We start from the raw sequence: 17,133 nt of genomic DNA on the forward strand, positions 1-17,133 counted from the left end.
TACTCTGGTACGCTCCGATTCCGTCTAGAGCGTTAACGATTCCAAGGATCCCAAATTCCGAGTTGCACTCCTTTTTTTATGGTCACCAGCGGGCAACATCGCATCGAGTATACGACTGCTAACGACGTGCCATTAAATCGAGTTAACGAGGGGTGCAGCGCTATTTACCGAGCTGTTTTCTAGCTCGGATGATCATTTCGCCTGGCCATCGGTAAACCACAAACGGTGGTGCCTTTCAGGGAAACGCGGACATTTCTGTGGACACTTTTGCGACGATTCTCTACTTTCGTCTTTGTTTCTCTCTCTCTCTCTCTCTCTCTCTCTCTCTCTCTCTCTCTCTCGCTCTCGCTCTCTCTCTCTCGCTCTCGTTTTTGCTCTCGCTCTCGCTCGCTCTCTCTGTCTCTCTGTCTCTGGCTCTTTCTCTTCGTTTCATTTTTTCGCTTTCCAAGCACCTCTCTTTTCGATACACAGTAATTGTACCTATTTACTCTCGAACGAGATAATCCTCCTCTTCTTTTTCTACTCCTTTCCTTCCTACCCCCTTTAAAGCAAACACCATGATCTGTAATCTCATCCTCTATCGTAACGATCCGTAATAATATTTTTTTTCCGAAACGCTTGGATACGCCTAATGAGAATTGCCTGATGAGAACGAATCGAGAATAATTCTAAATGCGAAAAAATTTGTTTCTCTTGGTTAAACGATAAAGTTATATCGGGACGAGAAGATACAATATATCGAAAGTGCTCCAAGCGATCTTTACTTTGTCCCTTCGTACGAACGATGTCGTTGTTGAGATAAATGTAAAACAAAGTGCTTACGAACGTAACAGATTAATTTTTCTCGAAACGCCAATTTTATAGGCCGCTATTATTCTATACCGGCGATGTGAGAGCATTTACTACCGTATGGTTAAAGGCGATAACAGTAATAAGTTCCAATGATTTACTTGCTGCCCAGTATTTAACCACTTTTCCACCGTGAACGATTTAATTATCGTGCGACAATGAGTTAATTGCTCGTTTCTGGCTGGCCGAACGAACGAGCCGCCAAATGAAGAGACGCGGTCACGCAAACTGCCAATTTTCCATGGTTACAAAGCTTTATCTCTGCATTATAAAACGCTAAACTCGGTCACGATTTCCATTTAAATCGAAAATATTTTCATATTAAACGTCGCTATCGTTTGGCGTCTTTTTTAATATTTTTTTTCTCTATAGGAAGCCCACGCGTCTCAACAACGCCAGCCTCGAACGTTGTTACTATTTTTATTTTATTCCTCTCTCTCTCTCTCTCTCTCTCTCTCTCTGTGTTCGTTTCATGACAGTTCATTTTCTTTCATAAAAATCGAGGCCGACAATTAACATGATCGTTCGCGTGATAGAAATTTTATTATCACGGTAAAGTACCAGTGTGAAATAAATTCAACGCTGGTGAAATCAATGTTAATCGTTCGATTATCGTCGAATTGTATTTACAACGAAAAAGTTTATTGCTTGTCAAACAGCATATTACGTTTAATTACGAGTTTCTGTGAAAAGATTTGTTTCCGATCGATACAAAATTTTGTAATCGTTTCTTTTCGACAACAAGTTAAATAAAAAAAATGTTTTTATAAACATTTAAAAGTAGCAACGTAACAATTGAAGACGAGCTAAATTTATGGAGTAGGACGTAGATGGGCAACTTCTTCTTTGCCGCGGGCCACACGGTCCCCACCATCAATCAATTTATTCCCCCACTATTTAAGTTTACTAGCCATTACTCCGTACTTAAAAACAAAAACCGTGCAGCTCACGAGGAGGTCTTTCCCTCACACCTTATCCGGTATAGAATAGTGATGGATAGAATATAGTTATTATATTTATAATCGAAAGGAAAAACCCTGCGTGTCACTCTTTGACTTTTGAGATATTATCGTTTAAAAATTCCGAATAGCAGTTTTTATTAGTAATGCTTTTTTGTTTTTTTTTTGTTAGTATAAAGATGTAAATAACGATCGAAACTTTGATATTTGTATAAAAGAAAAAGAAAAAAATAAATGATAGAAACAAAAGCCGCGCAGCTTACGAAGCACGGCGATGTTGAATAGTGAGGTTATTTTGTCTCACCTTACAAGTAAAGACGCGGACAGCATGCGGACTGCAAATCGCCAGTTCCCATCTATGAAGTAGAAGATACAACAGATTGTAACGAAAGGAATCGATCCATTTGAAAAGTTTTCAACGACGGTTCAGGAACGTTGTCAAAAAGTCTATTCGGAAACAATTCACGTACGATGGAGAAAAAGTATAAAATAACAAATGGAATGCGAGGAGCACACAACGCTCGTAATCACATGTTGAAATCGAGCGTGCGTTGCTTCAGATAATAGCGGGTGGTAATCAAGAGAAAGAGATAGCTATAATAAAAAAAGATTAAGAAAGAAAAAAGAAAGAAAGAGAAATGGCAAAGGTGTAAGACATAAAATTGTTTCGGCAGAGGCGAATCTCTGAGCGAGACTGTCTTAAAGAGCGAACGCGCAACATTCCTTTCCATTACAATTACGGAATAATACCAGTGTTGGCCCACATTGAGGCGGAGAAACCTGAAATTAGATTGATTAGAGGCTACCGTTCGTGAGGATGACTACTACCGGAATTTAAACAGTTATTATATAGATACAAGATTCGTGTACGCGTCAGAATAAAACGTGATTCTGATAAGATTCACATTAAATAAGATTAGTTCTTCAGCGTTGTCTTCCTTATACTATCCGTTACGGATCGATAAATATATTAACAAGAAGATGAAAAAGATTAGCGTGAAAATTATCGATGTACTGCATAGCTTCTCGACGTACAGAACAGCGGATATATCTCTATTCGTTGAACTAATTTAAAAGAAATTTTTCCAAATTTTCGATATCGTTGAAAGACCACATAAGAAATTTTAGCACTAAAAATACTTTTCGTTCAAGCTCTTCATAAAAAAAATTATAAGCATTCCAAAGTATGCAACTTTCCAACCACGTGGGTTATGACATTAAATCGCGAATTCTTTAATACTTGAAATAGCTTCGAAACCGTTTCGTTCAGAGGTTAACCAGGGTCTCTCCAAGTACTTGTGTCTGGCAATTCGGCCGCTTTGAATGGCTAGTTAGCGCGAAGATTGGTTTTCTTCGCATTATTGGTCCCTTCTTCGAGTCGGCGTTATTGGGATCACCCAAACACCACGGCAGTAAAATCAGCTAAGCTGGCGGTTATTTATTGCTCGCGGTGGCACAGGTGAAAGAAACGGGCCTCTTCGTGTTTCTTTTCTTTTTCTTTCTTTTTTTCCTGTATTCTTTCCTTTTCCGGCATCTTCGTTTCTCTCTCTCTCTCTCTCTCTCTCTACAACTTTTCGAGTAGTCTTCATTTATTTCTTTTCTTTCTCCCCTTAAGTAGAACTGTTTACGTGACCGAATTTCAAAATCAAAATGAATGACTTGACAAACTTGATGCGTGCTTTTGACGATTAAAAGTTTAATCATTTCGATATAATTTTGTTATTTCGAATGTTTATATGTTTTCCAATAATAATTGTTTCTGTTATTTGAAATGAAGATTCGTTAGATTTTTCAGCAAACTAGAATCCCAAAAGCGTTGACAACTCATCCGCCTATTGACTTACAAACCGCTTGTTAGAACCTCCAAGGTATTGTCATTAATACAGGTGTTAACGAGCTTTACAATCGTTCTCCATAAAGTCGGCCCGTGCAACAGCTACCTGAGCCTGATTTATGTTTCTTTAATGGTACGCAGAAATGGCCACTTAATATTTTCCCATTCCTATAGACATTCACTTTCGAAAGAATGACAAAACTATGGAGTCTACCTTTCTTGAGAGTAAACTTTCGTCCAGATGATCTTCTAGAACGCAAGAATAAATCGTATTGCAAATTTAACAATGTTTTTCGTCTCTCTCTCTCTCTCTCTCTCTCTCTCTCTCTCGAATCTTCGTATCTCTCGAAACGTTTCGTCAGTCGGGACGAGAAACGATCGATTCTATCCTGTCGTGTGTCAACGTGTCAGCGTGAGACGCGCAAGTAGAAAAGTCCTTCTACGTCAAACAAAAGTAGTCGTCGAGAAATAAAACGCAAGGCGCTGCTGATTGAAACGTCAGAACTCAGAAGTTATGTTCCGACGCTAGGTCGTACTTACATATTTTACCCTGTGGAATCTTTTCTGCACGCCTACGTCAATAGGTACTGGATGTTTCGAAAATTGATAGCCGAACTTCGAGAAGCTATGCTGGATAGAAAAATAAAAAACTATCGTTTTTAAGAATGAATTATTCTTGAATATTTAGAATATTTTACCGATGATTTACAACAATATACAAATTAATTATCTGACGCGTTAGCGAGGTCTTCGTTTATCATTTAAGATGGATTCTTAAAATCGTAATGCAATATTTCATGAACGTTTCGCATGCATGTACGCATGCTATGTACCTATGTATGTACATTGTATATACGGCGTTAAGTGGAAGAAAGATCGATGATCCACGGATGATCGATCGAATGTACATATCCATGCATTGTCGATGACCAGGATGTCTAGGTAATCGAGAAAGATACGAAAGGGCTGTGATCGCGTGCACGTAGGGCTAAACAAGTACACCTCTACATATATATATTTACATGTACGCGATGAAACGTGGCCACGAAGCGAGGCGAAAGAAGTAATTGGAGATCGTAAAACATCGAAGGCGCCAACAGCAACAACGAAATCGTTGTTCGTGCTGTCTTTCGCGTGAATTCGCAGACCGATTAACAACGTAATAAGATCTTTCCCCATCCCTTTCTCTTTTGATATATGTAAACAAATAAGATTTATAAGTAATGAAAATGAGGAACTTGAATCTTGATTTTTGAATTTGATTATATACATTAGAGAAAAAAAGATATACATAGGTACATAGAAAATATAGACATAGAAATGATTAATTGACATAAATATCGGCCATGCTAAGATGAGTATTTCATTCGAATATTGAGATTTGTATCTCTGTTTTCTACGAAAGGCATTTTCACTTGCAATATTAACTTCTGTCTTTGTCAAAGTTTACAAACCTTGTTTATTTCTTGAAGTCATCAATCGACTCACTTTTGCATATTACAAATGATGCGATTATCAAATTGTTAAGAAAAATATTATCTTCGTTAAAAACGAAGAATAGTCAAGAGGATTGTTTCGTGATGGTGAATCCACACGATATGCGCTCCATATAGGGGAACACCATCGAAACATTCGCGAACTAGGTACATACAAGAATGATTCCATTGTGGCAAGATTTTACGAGTTCCTCTTTAAAGCCTGTCATTATGGCGTCTGGCGAGTTGCCCCCGCTATGTGCATACCTTTTACAAAGAAAATTTGCCCTCTCTTCCTTCATCTTCCTTTCTCTCCCCCCTCCCCCTCTCTCTCCCTTTCTCTCTTTTTCTCTCTTTCTTACTCCTACTTGAATGATTTACCGCTCAATTTTATGAACTTATATTCCATAAGGCTGACATATCTATTTCACTTAAACGCGTCCCGGGGGTGCGTGACGTATCGCTTCGTTCTTCTTCCTTCTCTTTTCTCTATGGTCGCCCGTGCGCACGCGCGCGATCTCTTCTCGTGCACGACCGGCTGCGGTATATTAGATAAAGTAGTAATTAGCGTGACGTTAATTAAACACTTCTGGTTTCATAGTAATTAATTAATGGCGATATTAAATCAAGAGACTGCTAGAAGCTATTCAACTCGCTGCATGCAAGCAATCGCCGCGTAGGTTTTATGATAAATGTAGTGTTAGATATACGACGAGAATCGATATCATTTGCCAAGAGCAACTTTTCTAGTTCGTCGATCACCCAATCGTATGTAAGACGATGCGTGTCTCCTAAAGTATCGTTCAATTTAATGAATAAATTTGTGCTGTATTTTTGCGAAGCGAAGCTCTAACTAAATAAAATAATCTATTGTATCTTGAAAAGAGTTTACCATTTGATGCATTCTCGCGGTGTTGTAGTAGTCTAGGTTCGGCATTCGGCTTCCTCGTAAAGTACACGTTTGTTCTTAAATCTGCATTAACGGCAACGCGCACGGTTTGTATCGCCGAGTACAAATAATTTACTCGGATTTGCTTAATCACGTCGTTGATGCATAGTTCGCATGTAAACAAAATGTCTAATGTAAACTCTATCGAGTCCGTTTAAAGAATCGCCTGTGTTCACACTGAAAGACACTGTGCACGCACCACTTTAAAAATCTCAATGGTATCGTAAAAATGAAAACTATTCGAGTCCACTTTTTGTTAAAGGATTTACTGTCACCAAGAAGTACAATAACAACGAATTCGGAATAAAACAAGTTCTCCTCTCAAGTAGCTCAAGAAGGAAAAAGGAAACACTAAAAATTCGTCGATAGTTCCGTCGAAAATCAAATTATCGGAGCAATCTCGATTCGATGCGTTCTATGTAAATTCGAAGCGCCATCCGTCCATCCATAAAACTAATGCCACACTTTTCCTCTTTGCCTTGACTCAGAGCCTCGAGGACGTAAGAGCTAGCTCGAAGTATAACGCGTGGGCAAGGTGGTGCACAAGCTCGTGAGTGAGATAAGGACGGCGCAAGTAGTAGGATGAAGAAGAACGAAGGCACCATAGACGTATTGAGTTACCGGTGCACGCTGGATATTGTTTCCTGATATCTCGAGACCTTTGTATAGGTATTCCCCTTAAACCGTCGTACACGCAAGAAGACTCGAGGGTTACTGCGCCCGCGGGCGCCCGCGGGGCCTTAGCTACCAGATAGACGCGAGAGTCGAAGAGACAAAGTGGTGGGGTCTTGGGACGGGCCTTAAGGCCAGGATCAACGAGAGTAGCGTTCCGATTGGTCAACCGGTCCCAACAGCGACCCAATCGTCTCATCGCTTGCCTTTTCCCGTACTGTTTACCAAGACGCCCAGCAGACTTCTCATTGGTTCGATCCTTCCTACGAACTATCTCGTTTCTCTCTTTCTCTCTCTATCACTACGAACTTCACGGATAAACGTCGTTGCGATTTTATTTTTGAAATAAAGGATGAGCCCCCAACTCATACCTCCTTCCATCGGCTTCTCAATCCCCCTTTCAGTTCTTTCTACTTCTCCTCGATGCTTTATCCGTCTTGCACCCGGCCGTCGGATCATCCGACGCGCAGTTCAGCCGAGTACGATATAGAGGTTGGATACTGCGCCCGACGATAATTTCTTTGATTATTTTAAATAAGTTCTTTTTGATAGGTATGCAACTCTTCCTGGAACGTTAGCTGAAATTTGACATTTTTTAATTGAAGAATACAACCGAAATAAGATCTATCCTGATAGGACATCTGCAAAAAGAAACAAATCCACTGCATCGTACATACTTATAAGTATGCGTTAGAAGTTAAAATTCGTCAAATATTGTCGAGAAAATAGCCGGTATTGTAGGTAGAAACGTAGAAACACGCACCGCCACCGGAATCGTGTAAATTACAGCGGCTAGGAGTCGGTCGGCTTGACGGAAATGTAGATCGCTAATGAGAGACGCATTAGACGGTGGATAGACATCCAGTCGAAATTGAAGTGCCACCGCGAAAGAGTAGCCTCTGGTACCGAATGTTTCTGTATATGCATAAGAGATGCAAGAACAGGAATTCCGACGATGAAATTACGTTACGAGGAATTCCTGAATCGGTTGTACGAACGCGGCAGTTAGCTCCGAATCGTGACAGCCCAGGGCGTACACGCGAGCTTACAAGAAAATTTCAGATCGACCTGGCGAAATTGGAAGGGAGGTCTTTTAACGAGATGCGGTCATCGCTATAGCTCGAACGCGCGGTCATCTCTTTACGCTTCCTATGCCAATTCTTGTTTTCTTCTTTTTTTCTCTTTTCTCCTTCAGTATCACGGGTTCTAAATAACTAGTTGTTTTGGATTTACGAACGACAGAAATTATAACTATTGATTCGCTTTTGAAAAAATCGTTACATTCTCATTCTTCCGATTATTCAATTAATTGTTACAAAAATGGCATTATCTGATATAGTCCAAAGAAAAAAATTCTTTTTCTTTTTCATAAATCGTCTCTGCAATTGATCTATCTAACCCAAAGTTAACCAGCCAGGGGAGATTTCTTTTCTAAAAAGACGGTCACGGTAAACATTTTCTAATAATTCGAGTTAAACGTATAAAAGTGAAACATCAAATTTGCCTCTGCGAAAGTAGACATAATTTTTTGTCCTCTTCTTTTTATATTTTAACGTGTAGTCGGGCAACCCGCCACGTGTTACGAAATATCTGACATGGAGCTCATTTTAAAGGATTGAAACGCGTGTCTCGTCGCTTTATTTTCGTAGTAGCCGTGCTAACTCGGTTTAGAAAGTGTACAATTTTTATTGAAGAGAATACGTGTGCAAAATAATATAAAAACGGCGGAACAATGTGTTTTTAGTTCGTACGGAAAGCATTATTATAGCCACTGTAATAATGAGATGGATGTAGTAACGAAACAATGTAGGAAAGTGTAACGAAAGAATACGTCGACGAAGATGAAAGACGAAACATATACCTGTGAAATATTGTGAATGTCCAGAAATAGAGACAAAGAGAGAGAGAGAGAGAGAGAGAGAGAACACATTTTACAAATTTCGAAAATCTTCGTCCCGATAAAACTCATTGACGTGCTTGATCGTAGGAAAGCGTATGCGGTACACGGATCGAATACGAGGCATAGTATCTCAGGGCGTAACCAAAGAGGTAGGTAGGTATAAGGGATCTTATTGATCTGGTAGCCCGGGGCGTGTCATCCTGGGCTGTTGGCCGCAGGGAGGACCGCGGCTAACCCTAAAGCAAAAGGGGGATTCTCGTGCTTGTCGGCGCATGCGCCTATCCGAACGTTTTCTCTGCCCAGAGGGCTAACTTACACCAATCACCAGGAGCTAGAAACTCTTTTCGCCGACGGGGGTTCGCCCAAGAACTTCCCTCTCTTCGAGGGAAAGACAAAGTATTAAGCCGGTCGGTGCCTATATCCACTCCGAGTTCGTTCTGCCCTCTCCTAAGAAGAATCTTCATTTCTCTTTTTCCTTCTCTTTCTACGATGTCTCTGACTCCTTACTTCGCTGACATAATCCAGGCGAGAAGGATAGGAAACGACGACAAGTGGTGGCCCTCGAGGGACCACCTCTCGACCTTCACTCCAAGAGCACTTCAACGGATAAGGATCAAATTCTTTTTTCTGAATTTTTCGAAAGGATCCATCTTTCGTCAATGATATTAATTAGTCGGACGTATCACCATTCTCAGATTGGATGCTATTAGACTCGAGAGTATTTCGAGTGGAGTGTTTAATTAATGTTCTCGAATGAATATGATAAAAGTTCTACAATTGTTTCCCGATTGTATCTGCTACGCTAGAGGGTACCTACGTTATTCCGGGGAATAAAATTAATCGGTGGAGTGAAACGGTGAAATTGTTTTTATAATCGAGCATCGAAACCTCTCGACGGAATTGGTTATAATGCAAAGTTTAGAGATCGTGGAAAGGATTTGATATTCACGTTCGTACGAATGAGTTTATTGCGTCTAATCGTATAGGCAATGAACGCTCTCATAACGTACAAGTGGCACTTATGTATACCAGTCGTAAGACAATAGAAAGAAAAAAATCAAAAGATCACATTCTCTCACTTCGCCTCGAATTCTTGTAATTCGCATGTGATTATCGGAAGATTTATGCATCACTTCCTTTCGCAAGCTGTGTTTTCCCTGATATTTTCCTCCGTTTATCTTTATCCTCTTTGCGCAAACTACCATTTTACAAATCTCCACTCACTCGTCTTAGTCTAGTCTAAAAGACTTTTGTTACGAACGGCATAGATGTAAGTGGTACGACTTTATATTCAATGCCACTTAAGTTTCATTCAAGCGTATAAAGAATAACACATATTACAAGTACCTTAACCGTGTACTTGAACAACTCGAAATTGTATGATCTTGTAAAACTTGCAAAATGTTGTAGAACCCTATCGATTAACTAATAAATTATCAACTAATAAAATATCTCTCAAATTTATTATTAAGTACTTATATATACAGTTATGTACTTTTTTATACCTGACATTTGAAAAATTGAAAACATAACAAACCGGAAGATATTTCTTATTCCCTGTAAGCATGTTGGCTATTTTAATAAAATTGACAATACGAGCTGCGACCCGATGATCCTTTTCACATGTTCGTTTACGTAACTACACGTTCTATCGGCGAAGTGATCGTTTCAGAGAGTCAAGCACCGTCGTTTCCAAGGCGTCGTCACCAAGCAGAAGGTCGACAAGTTCGACCCCTTAGTTAGGTTGTGGAGGCGCACGCGTACACGATGCAACGCGATCGTACGGAGGAAGTTACGAGCTGATAGACGACAGGAACATCTTCTGCGAGAGTGAGAGCGTCAACGAGCATGACCAAGAGATGGAGGCGTGCGCGATTCGATATTTAACGAGCTCGCTTAACCATCACGCTTTATGTGTATGCGTCTATAAGTATGTTTGCTTTCATGAACTTCTTTCTTTTGAAGATTTTCTAGTCGATCTGAGACATGATCGTAAATCATCGAGAGACGTGCCCGTTGCGCTTCCACGTATTCCTGATCTTTGGATCCTTGCGAAACGAGAAGAACAAACTTTCAAATTGTCCTACGAGTTTTATACTTAAAAAATTCTCAAGTACCTATTGCTTTCCAAAAATAAACTCGATAATTCTGATTCAAAATCGACGTTATAATTATAAAAACATTGATCTTCTATCGCAAAAGAAATCTTTTTCTATTATTCGATCACGAAGAAGATGATCTCACGATCGAAACACTCGTCGAATCGAATAGGATTTATAGAAAAATGCTGGTTTCCTGCACGCATAGTACCTGCATATTCGGAGAGAGAGAGAGAGAGAAAGAGAAAGAAGAGAGAGAGAGAGAGAGAGAGAGAGAGAGAGAGACGAGTGATCTTGCCAGAGGCATTACGAACTCTCTACTCGAGCGATCGTTATCGTGCACCGATAAATCGAGAACGGTTTATCGTTTGGACGATAGTCAGAAACGGGAGAGTCAGTAACTCGACGAGCGTCTCGTGAAACGTCGTAACGTGAAGGAAAGGAGGTAGGTAGATACATACACACGTATATAGAGATGCGCTTTTCAAAATGTCAGAGGACGAAGAGGAACATTCTGGTTGTGGTAAGACGAGTGAACGACGACGTGCTATAAAATCGATATCTTATCAAGCACCAAGAGAAATTACCAGGTTAGAAGTGAGGAAGACTCGGGAAATATTCGCGTTCTTTCAGAAATTTCACGGCGGATCCTTTTTGCTGACACTCTCTTTGATTTTGGTAAGTAACGAGTCAAGAAAAAAAAAGGGAAAAAATGGAAAAGAGAAGGAAAGAGAGAGAAAGGAAAAGAAAGAGAGCCGACATTCATCGCTCCCCTCGGCGTAATCCACCACGCGTATCTTTTAGACCGAGTATAATACAGCATACGATCACGAGAGAAGTATGGTCCAGGAGGATGAGAAGGAGGAAAAAGGAGAAGAAAACGAAGGATGTAAAAGGGAAGACGAGAGGAGAGTGGAGAAAAAGGGGAAGACGTCGGTGCATAATCGATGATCACAGTCATAATAAATGAAGTATGTCTTGGTAGGAGGTGGGTACGGTGTAGGTACCTGACGACGGCCCCGGGCGGCCACAGGAAGATCATCTTCTACGCCCGTAATCCGAGGTGTGCGTCCGCGTATCGCGTATCCGATCGGAATCTCCAGCACTCCTCGGGACTGGACCGAAAGTAGCTAATCATAATAACGTGCCGGTACCCTAGTACCCAGGTGCGTGCACGCCCTGCCACGATTACCCGACATTATAAATTTCAGTTGCCCTCGACGCACATACGTTCGTGTCCTACTCTCTTTCCTTCTATTTCTCTCTCTCTCTCTCTCTCTCTCTCTCTATCTATCTATCTATCTTTCTCTCTCTTGGTCTTTACTCGATCTCTTGTATCGGACATCCTATATTTGCTTTTCTTTTTGTTCATGTTTTTGTAGAAGAAAAAAGAGTTGGGAGAATGAACTAAAAGCATGAGTTTTCGTGCCCCTACTGACATTCGCCCTCCACTGCTCCTCGATTTTCTTTTAAAATATCACCTGTGTTTCGTCTGAACGTCGTTATGTAGGTACGTCGATTACATCCTGCTACTGCTGCTGTCGTTGTCAGTAAAATTATACTGAATTCGTTCAATACGTGTCTCTGGTAGAGAGAAATCGTAAAGGTCGTAATGTGGTACGAATTACGATATAGATGTTTCATCAATCCGCCTTTATATTTTCTCTCTCTCTCTCTCTCTCTCTCTCTTACTCCAGCGTGTAACGAATTATTTATAGTTTTAGAGGCGTTACGCGTCCAATTAATGAGTCGGTTCAACGAAAAATTTATTCGTTTTCAACGACGCAGCTCTCGTGGAACGCAACAATGAGAAAAGATTTCTCGTGAAACTACTGGAAATATAGCCAGATAGCTACCTACCGTGCGAGCATTGGAACGTCGGAGTCTTTTTCACAGTTGGACGGTGGAAAAGATAGTAGAGAGAATTTAAAGGAGGACTGAGTTCGGAGAACGAGAAAAAGAGGGGAAAAGGTGAGGATGACAGAACGAAAAATAGACGGAGAGAGACTTTCAAAGAGAGAGAGAGAGAGAGAGAGAGAGAGAGAGAGAGAGAGAGAGAGAGAAGGAGCGGAAAAGAGCCGCAGAGATACCGAAGTTGGAATTGATCGGAGGAGGAAGGATTGGAGGGACGAACGGAGGGTTGCCCGCAGCGCAAGCGCCCCTCGGGCGACGTCACATTGATTCCTCCGGGAAGAGCTTACAAAATGGCCGCCGGCGTTCCATTCCTTCCTTGCTATTCGTACGGGGTAGGCTTCCGTCTATCTAGGTCTCTTTGTCTGAGGTATATGCGAATATGGGCGGCTGCCGTCACGAGGGTAGGGTATGAGAAAATCGATGCACCTTAGAGGAACCACCGAGAGAGCAGCTTCACTACGCTTTCTCGTGTAAGCTCGCTACACAAGAGTCTCAACCGGCTGGTGGCTGCTGCTTTCCCGCCTGCCAGCGCTTCGATGGATGCCGAACGAAGGAGAGTTGCCAGAGCGGAAGGAATTGAATTATCAACCGAGCTGGAAGGTGCAACCCCTAAAGATAAACTGGCTGCCTAAAGTGAATCTTAATCCGATACCGCCTACGTAACGCTTTATCGGATAGTGCCAGTTAATAAGGTTGCTACCTTCGCCAACCGGAATGAATTTGTTTCCGACGAACCACCCTGAACGACACGAACTCTCAATGTAAAATCTACCTTGCTAGCTAGCAGACAAGAATGAGACACGGCTATTATGTGATTTTCATTATTTACTTCATCCATTACGGTCGACGTGGTCCTACATTCGAGTTTCTTCCATCACTGAGAACGAAAACGTTTATCTCAATTATTAAATCGCAATGTTATCTCAACATTTCGATTTTTATGAGAACTTTGTTATTTCCGTGATATCGAATCTGTAGACATAGGCGCGATCGTAGCGCATTAGATCGAGCTAAGATGAACTTTTCTCGCACCAGGCAAATTGCTGTAATGACTGGAAAGCTATCCGAGTAGGAGGAACGTTTTGCTCTTAGCGGCGCCGCGGTATGATCGTTGGCGTTGGCCCTTGAGGCTATAGACAGCAACAAATGCTATAAACACGGTCGTCGATTAAAATAAAATGATCGATAATATCGTGCATCAGGTACGCCTCGTCCTCGAGCGGCTTATCATAAAGTCATGGGTACCATTATATATCGAGGAAGATAATTGGACTTAAATATTGCACTGTATACGGTAATGAACGTGAGTTATAAGTGCAAAATCATGATGCTCGATTATAATCTGATCGATCATAGAATTCGAACAATTTCGAAATGATGCTTTTTCCGTGTCATGTCCAAAACTGAAAACTCGGTTATATCGTGTACGATGTTCCCGATAAAAGAAGGAAAAATGTAACGCATTAACCTACTGGCACGCACAGCCTCCTATCAAACATATCACAATGTCTGAGATATTGTGATTGTTTCTTATTAATTTAAGAGTTTTGTCAAGAGATGGTATGACGCAGAAACGTTCAGCGTAAAAAAAATTAGTATATTAGATAGTTAATCAAACTATCTCTTGGCAAAACTTTAAAATTAATAAGAAACGACCACGTATCTCAGACACTTGCGCGCGTGTGTATGTACATCTCAAACATAATTTTGTAAATTTATTAGTTTTAAATAATGAACACTTTCTAGTTTTATTTATTAGAATTTTATGGTTTTTATAATTTTTTTCTTTTTATTTATTTCTCACGAATCCTCCTTTTATCCATCTCATATATAAATAAAACGAAAATCAAAGTTATTAACAATCACGAAGGTAAACGATTTGAAAAATTTACATCAATGCAGTATTCTTGTACAATTCGTGGTCTTCACGTATCTACTGCTTTTCGTTCATGAGAATTCGAGAATCTCTGACAGTGATAGAAATGGAACTTCGATATAGCAATCGGAGCAATGGCGTTATTATTCAACACACGAAACGAAACATGTATCTACGTTGGAAGGACAGAATAATTCTTTTATCGAAAATGGCAGGTATCGGGCAGCGTGTACTCGAAACGCTTAGTACGAGAGTTTAATCCCGTGAGCGATAATCGCTTCATGCATATCAAGCTTTCCACACGAACAAATATGTCTATTTCGCATATACACGCACGTATGACTGCATTTGCAATGTCATGAAAGTGACAGTACACAGACGGACATCCGTTACTATGTATTCGTAATACTCTCGACGAGAACAAGAAACATGAACGTAATGGTTCACATGGTTAATCCATCAGCCGGAATGGCCGAATGCATTTTTCAAATAATAAAAGTCGACATGAAAAAATCCTAATGGATAACAGGACCTGTGGGTAGCAAGAGTTTTAGAATGATTCCAATACACAATCCAATAAGAAAAAGATAGAATCGTGTTGCAAATAATAGCATTGCATAATAGTTTCAAAAAAAATATACGTTATAGTAAAATAGCAAAAATCTAGAATGTATATCATTTTTAGTTTTGGATTTCTTAATAGAATACGAGTATTGAAATAATTAAAATTCGATCGATTCTCAACTTCATATTGTACACCCTTTCCATCACCATGTTCGATTGTTGTAAAACTAGTTGAATAAACAGCAAATGCAAGGATAAAGTAATTTTATTCTTTTCACGTGGTAGTTACGAAATCATCATACAAAGCAACTCCCACGCAAGATCTCTATCGATTCGGTCAGAAATGATCCCCCTTACTTGAAAGTGATCAGAAGGGGGTAAGAGACAAAAGAGAAACCTTGCAACAAACGAGATAGAAAGAGAGAGAGAGGACAAGAGAGGGACACGTCGAGTGTATTTACCGTTCGCATATTATGCACCTGCACCGAGTTATTTGCACGACGTATAAATATCCATGAGATGCAACGAGCTCGTCGGTGCAATTGGCGTCGATCGAGCAGCGTTTCCGTTGTAACCGGGGGTGTACAGCACGAAGTTTCAGTCTGCGGTGACCATGAAATGACGCTTCAATATGCATGCGGTACGCCGTTCTCTCACCCTTTCGTTCCCTGCCCACAGCATCCACTAGTATATTCTCTCTCTCTCTCTCTCTCTCTCTCTCTATCTGTCTATCTATTTCTCTCTTTCTCTATTTGTATGCGTATGTGTCTATCTCTTTTTTTCTCTCTACCATTTTCTATTTGTGTGTCTCTCTTTTCTTTCCTACTATGTATGTATGTATGTATGTATGTATGTATGTATATATATATATGTATTCTCTTTCTCTATCTTTGTACTCTCTCTTTCCTTTTTTCTGTTATTCTTTTCTCTTTTTCTCTTACCGAGTCCCTCACAAACTCTCTCCCTTTCCCTCTCTCTTTCTCTCCGTCATTCTTGTCGTACGCGTGCTCCGCGAGGATGGTTACTAGCAGCACTACTGCTCGGATCATTATCTACTCCCTCTCCTTTTCCACGTATCAACCTCTTCTCTCTTCATACTACTTCCCTCTTCACCGAGAGTACCTCGTGTCTCTCGCGATCTCTTTCGCGTGCACGCCGGAACACACACATTCGCGTACACAAATATTCTTCCTACCTCCTTCCTTCTCTCTCTCTGTCTCTCTCTTTCACACACACACACACCACACACACACATACATGGTCCTCCGACTCACCCTCCCGCACCGCCCAGCAATCGTGATTTTCCGTCCCCGCGCGGACGCCCAACGTAAACCGAGAACTGCCGCCGCATGAGAGCCGGGCCAGATGTGACTACATTCCGCTTTGTGTCCCGCGGGTTATTGAAATTCTCGCTCGTGCCTGTCCGCCACCGCCGATCGCTGCGTTTTCTCTTTCTCTTTCCCTACCTCTCTCTTTCTCTCTCTCTCTCTCTCACCCTTTTTTACTCACCGTTAGGCAGCTACTACTAATACTAGTACTATTACCGATACTGATGTTGATATTGATACTGTTGGTTTAGTTTCTTTTCTTTATCTTTCGTGAAAGAGAACTTATCTCTGATATCCCTATCGTGAAGTCGAAGATGGTGGAAGATAAAAGAAAGCTCGTTCAAATTATGCCATTTTCTGTTTTTAATCAGAAAAGATGCCTACTTGCACGTCGAAGGTGAAACATGTTCTGCCTTTTACTTTGATTACGTTTATTCGAGTTCGAGGGAAGGATGAGGATCTTTTAGTAAAAGTTCTCATGATCTCTTTTTCTTTAGGACGATCGTTTACGTGAAATAAATGAAAACCGATCGTTCTGTTCAACGATAGGAGGAACGAATGTTCCGAATGTTCCGATATCGGATTCCTGTTTGCGAATCGTGTTGATAATTTGGAAAGGCGAAAATGATTATAACCAAACGATCATAAAGCCAATGACAAAGGGTTTCGTTGCTATTGAGAATTATACGGTGATAGGTATTACACGTGTGCGTA

General features: G+C 40.7%; 1 protein-coding gene across 6 annotated transcripts in view; it reads right to left on the reverse strand.

Annotated features, from left to right (window-relative positions):
* LOC127066936 (transcription factor AP-2-epsilon) overlaps positions 1-17,133 on the reverse strand; it is a 136,886-nt gene that overhangs the window by 83,272 nt on the left and 36,481 nt on the right. For 2 of the 6 annotated variants that reach the window (XM_051001300.1, XM_051001292.1), the window contains exon 1: positions 6,010-6,702. The exons of the other annotated variants lie outside the window; for them this stretch is intronic. In XM_051001300.1, the coding sequence (XP_050857257.1) occupies positions 6,010-6,054 (45 nt within the window). In that variant the 5' untranslated portion in view covers positions 6,055-6,702. Of the gene's footprint in view, positions 1-6,009; positions 6,703-17,133 lie in introns of those variants that run through there. 6 annotated transcript variants of the gene reach the window in all.

Source organism: Vespula vulgaris, chromosome 1 (genome assembly GCF_905475345.1).
Source record: "Vespula vulgaris chromosome 1, iyVesVulg1.1, whole genome shotgun sequence".
In the NCBI taxonomy this organism is placed as follows: domain Eukaryota; kingdom Metazoa; phylum Arthropoda; class Insecta; order Hymenoptera; family Vespidae; genus Vespula; species Vespula vulgaris.